Source organism: Syngnathus scovelli, chromosome 16 (genome assembly GCF_024217435.2).
Source record: "Syngnathus scovelli strain Florida chromosome 16, RoL_Ssco_1.2, whole genome shotgun sequence".
In the NCBI taxonomy this organism is placed as follows: Eukaryota; Metazoa; Chordata; class Actinopteri; order Syngnathiformes; family Syngnathidae; genus Syngnathus; species Syngnathus scovelli.
In genome coordinates this window covers 3,290,042-3,308,406 of record NC_090862.1, presented here as the reverse complement: position 1 = coordinate 3,308,406, position 18,365 = coordinate 3,290,042, and the positions used below count along the sequence as shown (strand labels likewise).

The 18,365-nt window shown below is 43.1% G+C and overlaps 3 protein-coding genes across 6 annotated transcripts; all 3 read left to right on the top strand.

Moving 5' to 3' along the window:
• The first annotated feature begins 132 nt into the window (after positions 1-132).
• On the top strand, positions 133-6,700 carry LOC125984142 (casein kinase I). The gene is made up of 11 exons (XM_049746088.1): positions 133-329; positions 2,579-2,669; positions 2,779-2,889; positions 3,314-3,462; positions 3,534-3,762; positions 3,941-4,111; positions 4,204-4,352; positions 4,432-4,627; positions 4,700-4,839; positions 4,936-5,004; positions 5,084-6,700. The coding sequence occupies exons 2-10, from the start codon at positions 2,594-2,596 to the stop codon at positions 4,966-4,968; spliced, it is 1,254 nt and encodes a 417-aa protein (XP_049602045.1). The 5' UTR covers positions 133-329; positions 2,579-2,593; the 3' UTR covers positions 4,969-5,004; positions 5,084-6,700.
• Positions 6,701-6,837: 137 nt separating this feature from the next.
• LOC125984140 (transmembrane protein 184B) lies at positions 6,838-12,401 on the top strand. Of its 3 annotated transcripts, XR_007486848.1 has the most exons (11): positions 6,838-7,253; positions 7,821-8,054; positions 8,515-8,680; positions 9,149-9,239; positions 9,316-9,391; positions 9,466-9,557; positions 9,655-9,824; positions 9,886-10,080; positions 10,223-10,249; positions 10,528-10,834; positions 11,327-12,401. XR_007486848.1 is itself a non-coding variant. In XM_049746085.1 (10 exons), the coding sequence occupies exons 2-10, from the start codon at positions 7,821-7,823 to the stop codon at positions 10,755-10,757; spliced, it is 1,281 nt and encodes a 426-aa protein (XP_049602042.1). In that variant the 5' UTR covers positions 6,838-7,253; the 3' UTR covers positions 10,758-12,401. The 3 variants fall into 3 exon arrangements, 2 of the variants coding, with proteins under 2 accessions (XP_049602042.1, XP_049602043.1); XM_049746085.1 differs by having other exon boundaries at positions 10,528-12,401; XM_049746086.1 differs by lacking the exon at positions 10,223-10,249 and having other exon boundaries at positions 10,528-12,401.
• Positions 12,402-12,548: 147 nt separating this feature from the next.
• On the top strand, positions 12,549-17,728 carry LOC125984118 (probable ATP-dependent RNA helicase DDX17). 2 transcript variants are annotated; one of them, XM_049746036.2, is made up of 14 exons: positions 12,549-12,762; positions 12,862-12,928; positions 13,087-13,246; positions 13,328-13,424; positions 13,491-13,624; positions 13,698-13,763; positions 13,883-14,024; positions 14,144-14,304; positions 14,392-14,564; positions 14,621-14,731; positions 14,805-14,866; positions 14,941-15,000; positions 16,379-16,615; positions 16,729-17,728. In XM_049746036.2, the coding sequence occupies exons 2-14, from the start codon at positions 12,879-12,881 to the stop codon at positions 17,235-17,237; spliced, it is 1,962 nt and encodes a 653-aa protein (XP_049601993.1). In that variant the 5' UTR covers positions 12,549-12,762; positions 12,862-12,878; the 3' UTR covers positions 17,238-17,728. The 2 variants fall into 2 exon arrangements, with proteins under 2 accessions (XP_049601993.1, XP_049601992.1); XM_049746035.2 differs by having other exon boundaries at positions 12,549-12,928.
• Positions 17,729-18,365: the final 637 nt, after the last annotated feature.

The following is an 18,365-nucleotide window of genomic DNA, read 5'->3' as shown; positions in this document are numbered from 1 at the left end:
TCGATTGAAAAATGAGTAGTTTATGCATCAATTCGTGTATAAAGGGGTCAAATGTGTGCGTTGTTCCTTAAAAACCCGTGCCTTGACGTTGGGGAGGATGACGTCATCAACGCTTAAGTAACGGGGGAGGCGGGAGGACGGCCGCGAGTGCCACTGGAGCTTCTCGGGGACTATCAACAGGGAGTGCAACCGACGACAGAGCCGTGAGCTGGGGGGAATGAGAGCCGCTAGAATCCGCTCCAATCCTCCTCAACCAAGGCCCCTACCCGCCTGACAGCTACCTGGACATCATCTTTAGAAAACCACCTTTCAAACGAATCCAATATCGGGTAAGTGGAGGCTTCCAGAACCGGAGAAACCAGGGGGGAAAAGGGGCCCGATTTTGGCCGAATCAGAGTCTACTATTCACGGCTTAGCAGCATAGGGGGAGGGGGCACGTAAGATGGCCATGTCTATCAACCTAGTCTGGCGGAGGAATGGGTGCGGTTTAAATATAAAATACAAAACGTGGAAATAATGACGTTTCAAATGTAACGCTGATATTGATGAGATGGTGCAATTGTTACGTATCAAGGTTTTGGCTAACCCACCACTAAGTAACGCTAGCTTACTTCTCATAGCTAACGGTGGATTGACACCTATTGTTCGTTATTAAAAGTCATTTTCAAACATTTATATAATTTTTTTCTACATGTCGCTTTACACCTGGAGCAAGCTTTTGACATTTGTCACCAAAATGTTATGATTCGTAAAATCGGTCGTAAAATCGCTAACATAGTAACTAACTCTTAGCTAGCGTTTAGCAATAGACACAGTACATGTGTTGTATTTTATAGATCTATGACAAGAATTGGTTGTCGAGTTTGGAATCGAAGTTGTTATTGGAATGACAGCTGAGTGAGAGGCGTTGCAGTACAAATTTTCGTTGATTGTGAAATCCTTCAGGGCTGTGACATTTGATTCCCCCCCCCCCCCCCTTTTTTTTTTTTGGTAAATCTTTTCTACTTAAAGATCACCAGACAAACCACTAGAACCTCTTGGTGAGTTTTTTTTTTAGATTTAGTTTGCAGGAACTCTCTCAACTAGAGTGGCCTGTAAATAAGAACTAAAATGTAACCTGGTTATCGTCCTGTTGAGGTTTCCCACAAGAGCTGACCCCCCCCTTTAAAATAAAAAATTAATAGAGAAATAAAAATTAAAAAATTCCGTCTGATGCAACTTAGCAAACCTCGCATATCACTAACGCAGCGGTGGAAGGACTAAAGGCCACATGACTCACCATACAATTTAATTTTTTTTAAGTATCCATTTAGCCACACAACTTTTAACAATTGAATATCCTTATGTAGTATTAAAATTTCCGTCAATTATTGCATCATTTTTTTGAAACGAATATTAAATTTATAATAGCCACAATGGAACCTGTTAAGAAACCTGTTCCACGACTTGTCAAATGACATCTGCAGTGTGAATTGTCTTTAAAAATAGAAATATCAATGTTGAATCACCGGAGTTTTAATGCCCTATTTTATTATAATTAAGTATAATTAAGTAATAAACTAGAGCTGATCTCAAGTGAGCTGTGCAAAAGTGTGTGTCACTGATCCTCTACCACGTAACTAAATGGTTACTTATTGTTTCATGAAAAAATTTCCTTGCTAAATCAGATACCACGAGACGCTCTTTGAAACCGAACCTTTTATGAACTGAAATCCATCAAGGGGGGGGGGGGGGGGTCTTTTTGTGGCCTCCATTTTTAAATGTCGCATCATCTGGTGTTGATGCTCAGTTGTGATAATTGAGACTCAAACCGATACCTCTGCCGGTTACAAACCGCCAACGCAATTCTTAATCTTGAAGATGATCTGTCAAAAATGTATAGATGATAACTCCAAATCAATTTCCCGGCCTTGCTCATTTGTCAATAGGTCATTGTAAAGTCCAGAGGCTGACTGGAAGTGTATTTTTGAATCTGCTGCAGTGGCAAATTTGGAACAAGTCAACACACTCCACCACTTTCTATATACGGCACGGGTTTGTTTCCGTCACGTCGCCAAGGTGCGTCGTGCAGAAGCGGATCACAGTGACTGCAAAATCTGGCCTGGTTCTGAAAAAGTTCTGCAAAAAAAAAAAATGATGATCTTGTTCTAGCGTCGCATGCAGGGCCACATTTTTTTCTTTCGTGCCAAGTTTTCATTCTGTTTCCCCCCCTCCAAACTTCTCTTCCAATTGGCAACTGCAAATTCTGCCGAGCCCACGTTTTGTTGTTTCTTTTTCCCCCCCGCCCTTGTTTTTGCTGATCTCACTGCCCCCCCCCCAACCCCGCCCAGCTTCCCAACAAATCTATTCGTGCAGGACTGGAGGGCAGACAGCTGTTTGCTGATCTACTCATCCGGCTCAGTTCTCATACTAATTCTGCTCGTATTGATGCGGTCCACTCGTTCACTTGTTTCCACTACTTTGTTGCATAGCGGCACTCGAGTTCCTTTTTAAAATTTAGATAACTGAGTTAAAAGTTCTCTTGCTCTCATTTATTTTTCTTCTCATCATCTCTAAGTTGTTGTTTTTTAAATCACAGTGACTGCTGGCAATCATGGAGCTCAGAGTGGGGAACAAATATCGGCTCGGGCGGAAAATAGGTAGCGGTTCCTTTGGCGACATTTACCTTGGTAAGTAGAAAAGGATTTTTTTTTTTTTTTTCCCCCTCTTCATACTTTCAACTTTCTAAATGTCCAGTTTGTTTTCCTACTTGACGTTGACTTCTTTGGATCCCTTCAGGTGCCAACATTGCCACTGGTGAGGAGGTAGCCATCAAACTTGAATGTGTGAAGACCAAACATCCACAGTTGCACATTGAGAGCAAGTTCTACAAGATGATGCAAGGAGGAGGTACAAACAAAACACACCTTTTTTTATTTTTTGTTAGCCCAAAAACTGTTAAAGTAATTTGCATGCTCATTAATTTACTTGGCCTAGGTGACTCTTTTTGCTTTTCACTATTATAGTAAAGCTATATTAAGAAAGATTATCACATATGAAGAACAGCGTTTTATTTTGGAGAGACGGAATTGTTTCCACTCTGCAACTGAGCTCTGAGCGACCACAAATAGCGTTCCATGAAATCTCTTGTTTACTCGACGAGTGTACGTGACAATAGCATCAAGTTGTTTTTAAATTTTTTTGGGACGGTTACTACTAAATGTGGCCAGAAGTATGGTTTTAAACGACCACTGTTGGTAAATGTCTTTCCCCAAAAAAATGATTCTAAAAACATTGCGTTGGAACCAATTTATGCTGTATTTGTTCTTTCTAGTGGGAATTCCATCGATAAAGTGGTGTGGTGCAGAAGGAGACTACAATGTGATGGTGATGGAGCTTCTTGGTCCCAGTCTTGAAGATCTTTTCAACTTCTGCTCCCGAAAGTTCAGCCTAAAGACCGTCCTGCTTTTGGCAGACCAAATGGTAGGACTAAAAAACAAAAAAATGCTCTTATGAGTTCAATTTATCCCTTTCCTTCTCTCGCCCATCTTCAGATAAGCCGCATCGAGTACATCCACTCCAAGAATTTCATCCACCGAGATGTCAAACCAGATAACTTCTTGATGGGGCTCGGCAAGAAGGGAAATCTCGTGTACATCATCGACTTCGGTCTGGCCAAAAAGTACCGAGATGCCCGCACACACCAGCACATCCCCTACAGGGAGAACAAGAACCTGACGGGCACAGCTCGCTACGCGTCGATCAACACGCATCTTGGAATTGGTAAGATTGAATGCTCCTTCAGTCTTCTTGTTTACACGCATTCTTCTCAATTTATGAAAGATTGCGTTCTCGGACATCGTGACATCTGGCTCTTAACACAATTTAGCGCCGAAGTCGACCTAGTGGACGAAAACATTTCTTAGTGCAGCTCTTAAGTCTTTGAAACTTTTTTTTCCAGAGCAATCCAGACGCGATGACTTGGAGTCCCTCGGTTACGTCCTCATGTATTTCAACCTGGGCTCTTTGCCCTGGCAAGGCCTGAAGGCTGCTACCAAGAGACAGAAGTATGAACGGATCAGCGAGAAGAAAATGTCAACGCCGATCGAAGTCCTTTGCAGAGGATACCCTTGTAAGTGATGATTTTTTTTTTTTCTTCTATCATTTTACATTGAACCAAAAGAACCTCAAAGCATGTAAGTTTTATTTTTGTTCTCTCGACAGCGGAGTTCTCCACATACCTGAATTTTTGCCGATCGCTCCGATTTGACGACAAGCCAGATTACTCCTACCTGCGACAGCTCTTCAGAAATCTCTTCCACCGGCAGGGCTTCTCCTATGATTATGTCTTTGACTGGAATATGCTTAAATTTGTAAGTTGAGCATTTGGATGTTTTTATTTTTAAAAAGAAAAAAAACAATTCAAAACGTGTGTCCGGTCTTGGCTTTCAGGGGGCCACCCGAACGACTGAAGACGGAGACCGGGAGAGGAGGACCGGCGAAGAGAGGGACGATCGGATCGGTGTTGCTCCCAGGGGCTCTGCAGCACGAGGTCTCCCTCCCGGTCCTAACCCCGGACCCGCAAACCGGGTCAGAAACGGACCAGACCAGGCCATCTCCAACCCTGCATCACGTGTCCAACAGTCCGGTGAGTTGGACCTTGATTACCAACGTCTCCAACTGATGTTTCCAGCTTGCATTAAACAATCCTTTATTTTAGGAAACACATCACCTCGTGCCATTTCTCGCGCAGAGAGGGAAAGGAAGGTGAGCATGCGGCTCCACCGGGGGGCTCCGGCTAATGTGTCGTCCTCTGACCTTACAGCCCGTCACGACCAATCCAGGATTTCCACGTCACAGGTGAGAAGATAGAGTACTCAAAACACACTCCCGCAATTCTCCCTTCACCGGAAGCGAGTGTATTTCTCTTGAGTCAAATGTTTACTCTCTGCACAGGTGAGCGTGCCATTCGAGCACATGGGCAAATAAAATCTCCTTGGCTCTGCATGAACATGAAAGTGACAGGTCAGTTCTTCATGATGATTTGTGTGATGATTGGAGAAGCGCATGATTTAAAACACGTGATGAATTCTTTTTACTGCAGGGCTACTTTTTGTTGCTCTGCTCCTTTCCTGCATTTTTACTCCAACTAACGAAAAGATTGATGCCAATGGACACGTGGATCTTTGGAAAAGTACAGCAAATTCCAACAGGATCCAGGGAAGTACTTTTTATAGTAGCCAGCATCCAGTCTTTTATGAAACCTTGGCGGAACCTTGGCTCATCATCATGCCGATGCAAAAAGTGACAGTGCTACATCATGGTTGCTTGTGATTGCCCCCCCCCCCCCCCCCCCTCTCTCCCCCTCATTTCCCACAACAAGCTTTCTGTCTGTTGAATGAGAGGAACTTTTGAAAACAGAAGTAAAAGGATGACGGGCGTTAGCATGTTTTGTTGCAAAAGTCAACCCTGTTTTTTTTTTAATTTAGTCTTAGTGGAGATTTAAGCCCTTCAGGGGATAGTTGAAAAGGGAAGTCAGGGATGGTAAGCTTAAGAATGACAGAAGAGGTTTTAAAAGTCTCGTTTCAGCTCCGATTTCCGTTTCCTGCGAGTTGCTAGATCTCATTTTTCGTAGGTTATTGGCCCTCGAATAGCAAACCATTAAAATGTTCCAGTATCGATTTTCTTTCTTGTCACTTGTGTACTCTATTCTCTTAAATGCAAGTTATCTGTCACCATAGTTGTTGGGGGAAGAAAAAAAAAAAACAAAAACACTCCTAAGGCATCCTCAAGAAATGACCAGACACCGTTGCATCCTGTTGTAACCAACAAATATGGCTGCAATTTTTATGATCATTCTTACTGTTAAATGTTTTTTTAATTATTATTTCTACCTTCAGACAAAATAGGGGAGTTGGCAGACCCCATTAGGGATGATTTGGGTAGGGGCGGGCATCCATTTTTTTATGTTTACATCACTGTAAATATTTTGTTTTTAAATTTTGACGTAAAAGCCAAAATGTGTTTTCTGTTTTAAGATGTAAAGTAGAGAAACACAAATTAATGGGATGACTTAAAACGTTTTAGTATTTAAAGTACTACATTTTGGACATCAATGTTGCTCTGCCAGCTGGGTCACGGATATGTAATGTGTGCGTGTTTCAACGTTTTTTGCTTGTGAGAGTTCGACTGATCCCCCAATAAGAGTTCAAAGGTCATTTTGGCTTGTTTTTCTTTTACCTATTTATGTTCAACTGTTATTTTGAAAAATGTATCTTTCAGTTTGTCACCGGAAGTCACTTGTGCCATGTTTGTCTTGGTTTTTCTTTTTCTTCCCTTCAAATGCTGTCAGATCACCTTTTCAAATACAGGGCTTTGTATAATTCCCGTGCTTGATGTCACCTTTTTTTTTTTTTTTTTAGTTTTTAAACCTCTGCAATTTTGATGATGTCATTAAGATGAAACTAACTGACTTCATTGCAGGGATGTGTAAATAGCTTGGTACTGTGTGTAATTTACTTTTGTACAGGACGCCATGACCCAGTGGCAGTGTAACTGTTGTATATGTGTGCGTGTGTTGGGGGGGGGGGTTAAGAAATAGGTTAAAGTGACAGAATTTCACTTTATGTATTGTGTACTGATATCTTGTACAGTTCTTTAACACTTTATTTACAACAGTATTTGTGTATATTTTATGAAGTAATAAAACTGAATCTCACAATTTTGTAGACTTTATTTCATCATCTGTAATGAGTAAATTGAGTGTTTTCCACTAGAATAATATAAATTAAAAAAAAAAGAATAACAATTGCAATTATTACGTGGCACGGTGGCAACAAAAATAAAACACACTGCGCATGCGCCAGAACTGATGTTTGCTTGGCAGCTACTGGTGGTGATGAACGAACGGCACAGGCATATTTGTCTTCAAAAAGAAATTACAAGATAGTTATCGTTATATGTTGATGTTTATTCTCAGTATAGGATTTGTCAAAACCTCGTAGTGTTTCTCTTCCTTTAAATTTACATATAAAACAAGCTAATACACGACTCGGAAGGCAAGCTAACGCGAGCTAACAGCCTCCCCTTGCTAGTTGTTGTAAGGAAGCAAATGTATTTGTTTTAGAGCAGCAGTGCAAAGGTTAAATTCACAGGTCGACGGAATGACACCGTTTCGCTGGTTATGCCCAAGAAGTGCGTAATCGACTCGAGACATGAGATAATTTCATGTTCGGACACAAAGTGGTTCCGCTGACCAGACAACTGCTGAGGAGGTAAGTACCAAACGCATCTCATAATAAAAAATTATATTTGATAACGTTTGTTGGGCTGACGTTGACCACATGCAGACAGCAACCACATCAGCATTTAATGAGAAAAAAAAATAGTGTGAGTTTGCTAACTGTCATTCGTGAATTCACGACTGCAATAACCGATTTTGCTCTAGTAATATTGCAATAGCTTACACAAAACATATTCAAATACTCCTTAAGTCCAAACTACACTTTTTCCAACATGACTAATTTGTAACGCAATTAGAAATAGCAAGTATGATTCTGAAATGTTCCATATGTGAGTCATACTTATTCATGTTGTATGCCAACCTAGTGCTGAGAGGAGGGGGAAATCATTTTTCTCAGTTACTGATTAGATCATTGTTTTCCTGAAATGAAACTGACGTAGATGAAGGTGGAGCAATTTGTGTGTCTCTAATTCAGAATAAGTGAAAGCGATAACATCAGTCAGAACTAACATTGCTGTCCCACATGGAAATATTTTTGAAGATGTCATCTTGATTGTCTTGCCTAAAATATCCCTTTCTACCTCCTCCTTTCCAACAGATGACTCAGCTTTGGAGGCGAGACATACCTTTGTCAGAGAGGCTGGCGAATGACTCTCCAGCAGGCCTTGCACTTAGGGCTCCTGCCACCATGCCCCCACAGAGCTCCAACTCCTCCTGGGTACCAGAAACCCCAGTGGTCACCCCGGAGCAGCCCTTTTTCCTCATGACTTCTACCGCCCAAACAATTTCAGGTTTTTTTGTTTGGACAGCGCTCTTGATCACCTGTCACCAGGTAAAAATACTTCACTGCGAGTATAGTATTGATCGGACAATCAATCACGATAATTTCATCTGAGAAAAGTTTGCTAGCTTAATGCTAATAAATTATATGAATCCATCAATAGATGATTACAAAGCAGCCAGCAAGCGTCCCATTGTCTGCAGGCCCAAAGAAGGCTCCTCGAGCTATCACCCCCATAAGAGCAGTGTAGTGTTACTGTGGTCAATTGTCAGTTTGTCCGTTTTTTTGTAACCAAAGGTGTGCGTCTGTTTACCGTCTAGGAAAGTCGATAGCTGCTTTCTGCTCATTTGAATAGAAGCGATGAAAGCGCACATCAACATGGCTCCATTATTCAATTTCAGCAAATATTTGCCGTTGTCATTTCGTGGTGACCCCTGGTAGCTTGTCTGCAATTAAAAAGTGTGTGACTTCAACACAATGTGACCTCAATGTATTTGTGTTGTCTCCGCAGATTTACATGCACCTACGTTACTACAGCTCTCCAAATGAGCAGAGGCATATCGTGAGGATTCTCTTCATTGTCCCCATCTACGCCTTTGACTCCTGGCTCAGCCTTCTGTTCTTCACCAACGAGGAGTACTACGTCTACTTTGACACGGTTAGAGACTGCTACGAAGGTGAGCCGACGGAACACTGTGCCTTGAGCTGATAAAACAGATTCATCCCGCTATCCGACCGGATAATATGATGTCGTACTCGCCGATAGTCGCCACGGAGATAAGTGAATGGGGTCCATCCGAGAACGTGTAAGTGGCGCTTTCCCGGTGATAAATGGCGTTTACTGCGGAGTCCATTTGCAAAAGGCTTCATGGCTGTGGCCTGTTGAAGATTACAGGAAAGGGCTAACCTGTTTCCTAGCAACCGCACAAAACTCGGTGTATCCACTGTAGGACAGTGAAGCAAGAAAAAAAAAAGGAAGCTAATCGACTTTCTCAGGAGTTTGTATGCATACTTGCAGAATTTGAGTTCTTACGCAACTCGGCGGTTATGTCATGCCTCGTTGTTTTCAGTTCCAATTATCTGTGGTCATGGTGTGGAATCTCTGCCTGTGAAGTCGTAAAAAATGTTCTGCGTTTTTTTTACAGCCTTTGTCATCTATAACTTCCTCAGTCTGTGTTATGAGTATCTGGGAGGCGAGAGTGCTATCATGGCGGAAATCAGAGGGAAACCCATCGAGTAAGTCTCATTAACAATGCGCAGTTGTGTGTCCACCCATGTTTGATCTGTGCAACTTTGACCTTTCACGTCACAGGTCAAGTTGTGTGTATGGGACCTGCTGTCTGTGGGGGAAGACCTACTCCATCGGCTTCCTCAGGTTCTGCAAACAGGTACAAATTCGTCTCCATTCTTTCCAATGATTCTGCAGAGACTTTGACGTTCTCTCGCTTCCCCCCTCCCTCAGGCCACTCTGCAGTTCTGCGTGGTCAAACCACTAATGGCCATCATCACTGTCATTCTTCAGGCCTTTGGAAAATACAAAGATGGAGATTTCAAGTATGTTTACCGACAGCTGATTGGTCTCATTTGATCGGCTTTACCGTGCAGCGAAATGATTTCTTTTTTTTTTTTTTTTGTGGGCTTTTTCTTCCAGTGTGGCAAGTGGCTACTTGTACGTGACCATCATCTACAACATCTCAGTCAGCCTCTCCCTATATGCACTCTTCCTCTTCTACTTTGCCACAAGAGAGCTCCTTGTCCCCTACAGCCCCGTGCTCAAGTTCTTCATGGTCAAGTCTGTCATCTTTCTGTCCTTCTGGCAAGGTAAGACGGGAACTGGACCGGCTGGTGCGTCGGAATCCTGAACCGTCTCCGTTCAATTCAGGAATGCTGCTGGCCATCCTTGAGAAGTGCGGCGCCATTCCTCAGATAAATTCCGCTGACTTTTCTGTGGGGGAGGGAACCGTTGCTGCTGGTTACCAGAACTTCATCATCTGCATTGAAATGTTCTTCGCTGCCGTTGCACTTCGTCACGCCTTCACTTACAAGGTCTATATGGACAAAAGACTGGATTCATATGGTAAGTTGGTTTTGTGGATAAAAGTTCATCGTTCCTTCTACTGTGAGTCTACTTTACTTTTCCTCTTGGGTCTCTCCTTGCTGTTTCTGATTTCAATATTTCACCTTTGTCCTTTTTCTTCCTCGCTCTGCTGCATTTAAAGGCTCATTTCCAAACTATGGACAATACGGTAGGTGCGACCTCGGCTTTGTTTCCATCTTCTATGTTTGTCCGTCCAATGTCAGGCCACATGGTGACAACCGGTTGTTCGGCAGCACACAAATAAAGGGATCTCTGTCCTGCTAACAGCTTTTGCATGCATGTGAGATGTTCATTTTTGTCACACACACACGCGCGCTTTAATTGTCGCTCGCCACAATGCGATCGGCGAAATACCATAAACCAATGTTGAGCGCCTCCATTTTGGTTTGACTTCATTTCATTCATTTCATCTTTCCTCCCCTCCAGGCCGCTGCGCACCAATGAAGAGTATCTCCAGCAGCCTGAAGGAGACCATGAATCCGGGCGACATGGTGCAAGACGCCATCCATAACTTCTCGCCGGCTTATCAGCAGTACACCCAGCAGTCCACACTGGAGCGAGGTGGAGGGCCAGCTCTCTCTCGCAGCCACAGTAACGTCAGCACCAGAGGGGACAATGAGAAGACCCTGCTGCTCAGCTCCGACGACGAGTTCTGAGACTCCCATCAGGTCCTCTGGAGTTTCCCTTTACTCTTGTAGCTCTTATTTCAGAAGCCACGGCAGACAACTCAAAGGTTAGCATTGTTTTGCTAAGCTATATGTGTGGTTTATGAGATAGCGAGAGCATGGAGAGGATTGAGAATATTATATATAGAGTCGGAGTTATATCTATAATCGTTAGATGGTAAAATTGTGACTTTTATTCTTGATGCCAATGTCATAGAGGCCATTAGAGCCCGGAATCTGGATTTGCAAATTGTTTGATTTGCTATATGGCTACATATATAGCTCCCTGATAACTGCACTTTAAACCCCCACAGATAAAGCTAAATAACAGCTACTGAGCTGGAGCTACAAAAGTGCCATCATTTTCTGACTTGTGGTTTTGTCATATTGAATCTCGATTTGAATTTGTGCCGGAAAACCTTGCCAAATAGTGAGATGAGGAAAATGTGCTCCAAATAATAATTAACACTGACAGATTTTTTTTTTTTTTTCTTCAAGTGGGTTAAGGCTTTATGTTTATTTATGAAAAATGATCCCACATTCGTTATTTCTTTTTCCAGAAATGGCATTAATAATCTCATGACGTGACTGAACCTGATGGCCTTGCTAATATTTGTGACTCACCAAGGGATGTGATTTTAGGAGAGATTTTAGTGAGCCAGGAAGACTGACAGAAGGACAACGCCCACGCAGATTACTGAATATGCAGCACGGCCCAGATGTGGTGTGCACTGGATTGTAATCCCACAATTAAGGTCATTGCATGTATTGCAGCTCCAACCAGCCTTGGCCTCGACCTTTTAAGGCAACATTGAGTCAATAGGTCCGTCATAACACACAGATAGACGAAGACATTGAAAATTCTAATCACTTGTTTCTATAATGGAATTCTTGCTTTTATCATGCAGAGATAGTGTGCAAAAAAAGGGAAATGGATGAGCCTCATGTTAGGAGGCCGTCGGAACTAACCCGTATTAGCACATTTATTATTTCAACACAGAAACATTGAGTATATTTTCGTCAAAGATGCTTTTCAATTTGTGTTTTTGCAGCAGCCAGTACACGTTTGTGGTTGTGATGGTAAATGTTTGATGGTGGAGTAAACCCCCAATGTTGCCTCCAAATAAGGGTTGTGTGTTGTGCTAAATGCAAAACAGTGTATCGAATTTAGGGAAAGTAATAAGAGCCAAAGTCATGTAAGTATGCATCCGAATTCAAAACTAATACTGAGGCCATGATGAGTAGATGCAAAAAGCCGTGACGACTATCCCAGTTGCATTTCAATGCCATGTCTAAAATGATTAATACATCATTTATCCAGACTTTTAATGAATCTTGGTGCTCTTAAATCATTTTCATACAATTTAAGATCCCATATTTCAATTGGCTGTATTACATTAGGACACATTCCAGTAAGAAAAGAATGTTGCGAATACGAGTCGAAGCACTGACAAAACATTTCATGATGACTTCAATTGCTTTATATAGTGCTATGTTTTACTATTTTAATTTTTATACATTCCTGTTGTCTTTCCGTTGTATACATTTGATCTGTATATTCTTGGTGATACGTTATGTACTTTTATGCTGTTGGATTTTGTTAGTGTTGAAAGGGAAATAAAGATTTAGACAAAATCAGTAGTTAATCGTTTTTAGACCAGATTACCAATGTTTTAGGTGTTTAAAAATATCGTGCAAACAATAACAGAGTGACGTAGGGAATAAGAAATATGTCAATCAATATTCTGGGGGCGGGGCTGGCCAGCAACCAACCAATCAACGTGGCCTATGTATCCAGCCGAATTGCTAAGCTAACAACATAGCTGTTATCTTCACTTGAACAGCAGTCGAAACGTCTTCACTATCATTAAAGATACGCTACTTCGTATTTTTTTGTTTTGTTTACCAAAACTAAGCTTTTTTTTAACGACGCCATAGTTGAATACAACCAGCGTTACACGTTGATCATCTTTTGTCCGAACCAGAACTCGCGTTGGTTTGTATTTGTAGCTTCTTTCAGAAAGCCCGAAAAAAGCTAACTCGGGAAAAGCCTACGAAATCTAACAAATCGTAGACAATTTCTTTATTTCCTTAGGGAGCAGAATCTTCAAAATGAGAGGTTCTTACGGAGACCGAGATCGGGACCGTGGTCGTGACAGGGGGTGAGATTTGACAATAAAACAATGTTAGCTTGAAAGCTAACTGTAGCTCTTATTTATATACATCCCATGTTTGAGATCAGCGCTATGAAAGTGCTAATTTCGGTTTCATGTCCAAATATAATACGCATCAATAAAGTGGTTTTGTTATCATATTACAGAAGCCCTCGTTTCGGGTCCAGCAGAAGCAGCTCATCATCGATCAAAAAATTCGGCAGTCCGGGTGAACGTTTACGGAAGAAAAGATGGGACCTGGATGAACTCCCCAAATTCGAGAAGAACTTTTACACCGAGCATCCGGAAGTACAACGTATGAGTCAGGTATGTTTTCTTTTAACGCATTCTTTTAACATACAACTTCAGGTTGTGAAATTAAATCGAGACTGTTATTTCCCCCCACAGTATGACGTCGATGAGTACAGAACTAAGAAAGAAATAACTATTCGAGGTTCAGGCTGTCCAAAGCCTGTCACCGGATTCCATCAAGCCAAATTTCCTCGTAAGCATCTGCCAACCTGAACCCGAATACACAAAACAAAAGTGCTTGATTTCTTTTTCCTTTTAGAATATGTGATGGATGTCTTGATGCAGCAAAATTTCAAGGAGCCGACAGCAATTCAGTCTCAAGGATTCCCTCTAGCCCTCAGTGGGAGGGACATGGTTGGAATCGCCCAGACTGGTTCTGGGAAGACTCTGTCGGTAAGTCTTTTACAATAAATGTCATCACGGTCATTAACGTTCGTCATAACCTAATAGAATCAATTCCCCGCAGTATCTGCTGCCAGGTATTGTGCACATCAACCATCAGCCCTATCTGGAGCGTGGAGATGGACCCATTGTACGTAAAGAGAAGCAGAATATTCTTATCGCTGAGTATTCCCAACCACAATCAAAAAATATTCTAAGCGTGTTTAAATTTGGGTTGAGAAACACTGCGATTGTTTTGATCCTCTCCAGTGCTTGGTTCTGGCCCCTACAAGAGAACTGGCACAGCAGGTCCAGCAGGTGGCGTACGACTATGGAAAATCATCCCGCATTAAAACCACTTGTGTGTACGGGGGTGCTCCTAAAGGACCGCAGATCCGAGATCTGGAGAGAGGTACACATTATTGACCCTTGAATATTCTATTCTCATCAAATCCTCGGGTATGAATTTATTGACTTGGACGTTTCTAAATTCACCACACAGTCTTTTATTTCTCTCTTCTTTCCTCCCAGGAGTTGAAATCTGCATCGCCACTCCGGGTCGCCTGATTGACTTTCTCGAGGCAGGCAAGACCAACCTGCGACGTTGCACGTATTTAGTTCTGGATGAAGCTGACCGTATGCTGGATATGGGATTCGAACCTCAAATTCGTAAAATTGTCGACCAGATCAGGGTAACGCCAGTCCACACATAGCATTATCCAGCCTGATGTTGGAAATTTAAATTTTTATGACCTGTAATATTTTTTGCACACGTCTAGCCGGATCGACAGACGCTGATGTGGAGCGCCACCTGGCCGAAAGAGGTCCGTCAACTGGCCGAAGACTTCCTCAAAGACTACGTGCAGATAAATGTGGGCGCGCTTGAGCTCAGTGCGAACCACAACATCCTTCAAATCGTTGACGTGTGCATGGATAGTGAAAAAGACAACAAGTAAGAAACCGCCCCTCTTGCGTGTTATTTTTGAAATCACATTTGTTCCTTTTCAGGTTAATACAGCTGATGGAAGAGATTATGGCTGAGAAAGAGAACAAGACTATCATCTTTGTGGAGACCAAGAAGCGATGTGATGACCTCACACGTAGGATGAGACGTGATGGGTGAGCCCGGGAAGATGTTTTAAGAGTCTGAGGAGCTATCGGTGACACGGCAAGAGTTGTTTGTTTTTCATAGGTGGCCGGCGATGTGCATTCATGGTGACAAGAGCCAGCCAGAGAGAGACTGGGTGTTAACGGGTACACGAAACACTTTATTTTATACATTTAATTTATTTACAATAACCCAAATTCAATTTTCCTTGCGTTTTTAGAGTTCCGCAGTGGCAAAGCTCCAATCCTCATCGCTACCGACGTGGCTTCCCGCGGTTTGGGTATGTCCTGAGTGTTAAAATGACCTTTGCACTGTACACAAACATTTGATTTGTTTAGGTAAGAGTAAGGTGCTAATATACAGAAGTCTCCTCTTTGCCAAAGAAATGATGCGTTGCTTCTCAGATCAGTGTGCATCTACGAAGCAAATCATGTTTTTAGCGAAGCCCTTTAAAGTTGAACGTGAGGTATACCAAATGTATGTAAGAGGTAAGGCTAGCCATGCAGATCAAGCGTGAACCTAATTCTATGTTCATTTGTTTTCTTTTCATTTTCTTTCCTTTGTTTGTTTCCAAGTCTCTCTTCTGCCAACTAGAAGTACACAGGCCCTCGGGAGCCTGCAGCCGGACCTAGGCATGACTAATCGAAAGCCGACTTGGGAGAGAGACGGCCCGATTAATCAGTCCGGCACAGCCGCCGCCGCCGAGCCCACAAAGCACACGAAGCTCTCTCCCGGCCTTGCCAGGACGACCGACCGCCTGGCTGACCGGGGAGGGGGCACGGCAGGAGGGGCGAGCATGGGGGGCTGCTGGGCTGTCAGGGTGGGCTCCCCTCAGCCACGCCATCGTCCAAGTGGCGCACCACACTGATTGGAGGAGCCGCGCGCGTCAACCAAGCGTGTCTGTATCAGAACAATCAGCTCTCAATTGGTGCCACTAAGAAACACTGTGGTGCGTCACGGGACGAGCGACTCATCCACCGGGAGCTGAGGGTGGATCGGAGCCAGAGTCGCCCATGGACGGCTGTGCTGCAGGCTGCGCGCCCCCCAACGATTCAGCCTCTGACACCCCCCCAGGCCCCCCCGCCATCGCCGTCACCACCACCACCACCAAACACACCACCACTGGCTGTGGCGGCCGGCCTCTCCCTCTGCGGACGTCATGTCTGGTCCTGGCTGGCAGGAGTCCTGGCCTGGAGGAGTCACCTCTGTAATTGTTCGTTCCCCTAATTCTCCTTCCACACATCAGTTCAACCGCTTAAACATCTTCATCCACTCTTTCAACCTCTTTACTGTTATTTACTTTGATTTATTTTTAGAGCCCCACCCCTTTGTCATTTTAGCGCCGATAGACTTCCAACGCCATTCTGCTCCGCACTTGTCAAGACGGTGTAGTTGCGGTGGGCCCCTTTATAACCTATTTATAAACTTTAAAAGGGGGTCAAGTGAAACAAAAAAGCTTTGTCATTTTTTTATATTTGTCATAGTCTCGACTCAGATTAATTGTATGCTGTACAAAAATAGCCGGTAAGTGGATAGAAATAAGTGTGACTTCAAACTTTGCAATGTTCAACACAAGTATTATTTTGTTCTGACGACTATTTTTGTTTTCCCCTACTGACCCCATTCAACCCTTTATTACTGCCCCGAATGTCCAAAAGATGTGGAGGATGTCAAGTTTGTCATCAACTATGACTACCCCAATTCCTCGGAAGACTACATCCATCGGATCGGACGCACGGCCCGCAGCAACAACAAAGGCACGGCGTACACTTTCTTTACTCCGAGTAACCTCCGCCAGGCTCGGGATCTGATCCGGGTTCTTGAGGAGGCCAGACAGGCTATCAATCCCAAACTGCTGCAGCTGGTTGACACTGGACGCGGCGGAGGAGGCGGAGGTGAGGGATGTTTTCTGTTGTAGAATATTTGATTTATTTGTTAATTCATATATTTGTTTATTTTTTTTCATCAAATATTTATTCATTTATTTGTTCCTTTAATCTTCTCCGAGGTGGCCGTTCCCGTTTCCGAGGCGGTTCCTCTTCCGACAATCCCAACTTGATGTACCAAGACGAGTGTGAGCGTCGAATGCGCTCGGTCGGGGGAGGCGGCAGCAGCAGCAGCAGTGCCCGCGGGAGCAGCAGCTACAGCCGTGACGCACGTGATGACCGCGACTCCCGTGACGCCCGTGACAGTCGAGGCTCCAGCAGCCGGGACGGGGACTCGTCTTCATCCTCGTCTTACAGGGATCGCAGCAGCAGGAATGGAGGGCGCAGCTATGTCTCCAGCAGCAGCTCATACCAGAAAGATAGCATTAGCAACAGCAGTAGTAGTGCTGGCCAGTATAGCTGTCCCGTGGTGGGCTCCTCAGCAGTGGGAGGCGAAATGGGACCAGTCCCACCCCCCTTGTCTGTTCCCCAGCCTCTAATGGCCCAGCAGTTACTCCTGCCCCAACCTGTGATGGGCCTGATGGGGCACGCTCCCTTCGAGTTTGCTCAGCCTCCACCACCTGGCACATGATCATCGGCCTGGATACTTAACTTGCTGATTAATTAGGTACAAAAAAGATGAATAGCAAAGGAAGAGGAAAAGCAAAAATATCTACCAATAAAATAGCAATGTCTGATTTAACAAGATTTATTAAATCAATGATTGGAGAGATTTAATCTTAGATTTAGTTTTTACAGTGTCACATACTAATTGATTTTTGTCGACAACCCGAACAGACTACTGAAAGCATATTTGCCTGTTCAGCACAAATTTATTATTATCTGATGACGGTAAGATTTCACAGGATTGTTTTGTAATTGTACCTAATGAATCAGAAAGTATATTTTGTATATACATGGACTAAGCATTATATACTGTTGTCATATGGCTGTATTTTAACTGTCGTAGTGAGTAGTTTTGACGGAAGCTTTTGAACACGTTTGTACCAAAATGTTTTTCTGTAGCTGGGAATTTAGATTGTTAGAAACTTCATGCATTAAAGAAGCATATCTACTTCTCCATCTCCTTCCAAATGAAATACCAAATGACCAAAATAGACTTCTGGCTGTCTGTGTCTATCCTGAGACAGGAGTTGTACTAAAGTGTTTGGATGTGGATTTGCTGAATAATGAAAATATGATTATTTCTCCTGATCAAAAGCAGTTTAAATTATTTTATTTTTTTAGCCAGTTTCACCCTGTTTGCTTTCATCTAAATGAGCAAATAGATTTCATTTGAAGCTTTGGACTCGTTTGGAAATTTATGGGAGCGAGGCACGCTCTGCCCAACTCGCGTACACCTCCTCTGCAAATATTTTTCTCGCTGTGCCACTCATCAGGAAATTCTACTTTTATTTCAGCTGTAAATGTAATCGCGTCTTTGCATGTTGACAGAAACATTATTAACAGTGGTAGACCCTCTTACTCAAATCCCCCTCATTTCTTTTGACAACCATTGCCAACAACCTTTTGTAAAATAACATTGCGGGTAATCTCCAAGTATGTATGACCCTCAAAAAAATTAAAAAAGGTAAAAAGATAACAAAAATAAATTATGGGGTGTGGTACTCCCGGGCATAATCTTTAGGGGGGGGTGGGGGTCAACAAAATCAATGTGATACAACTTCCCATGAGTAAACTTGCAAACAAATGAAAAGTT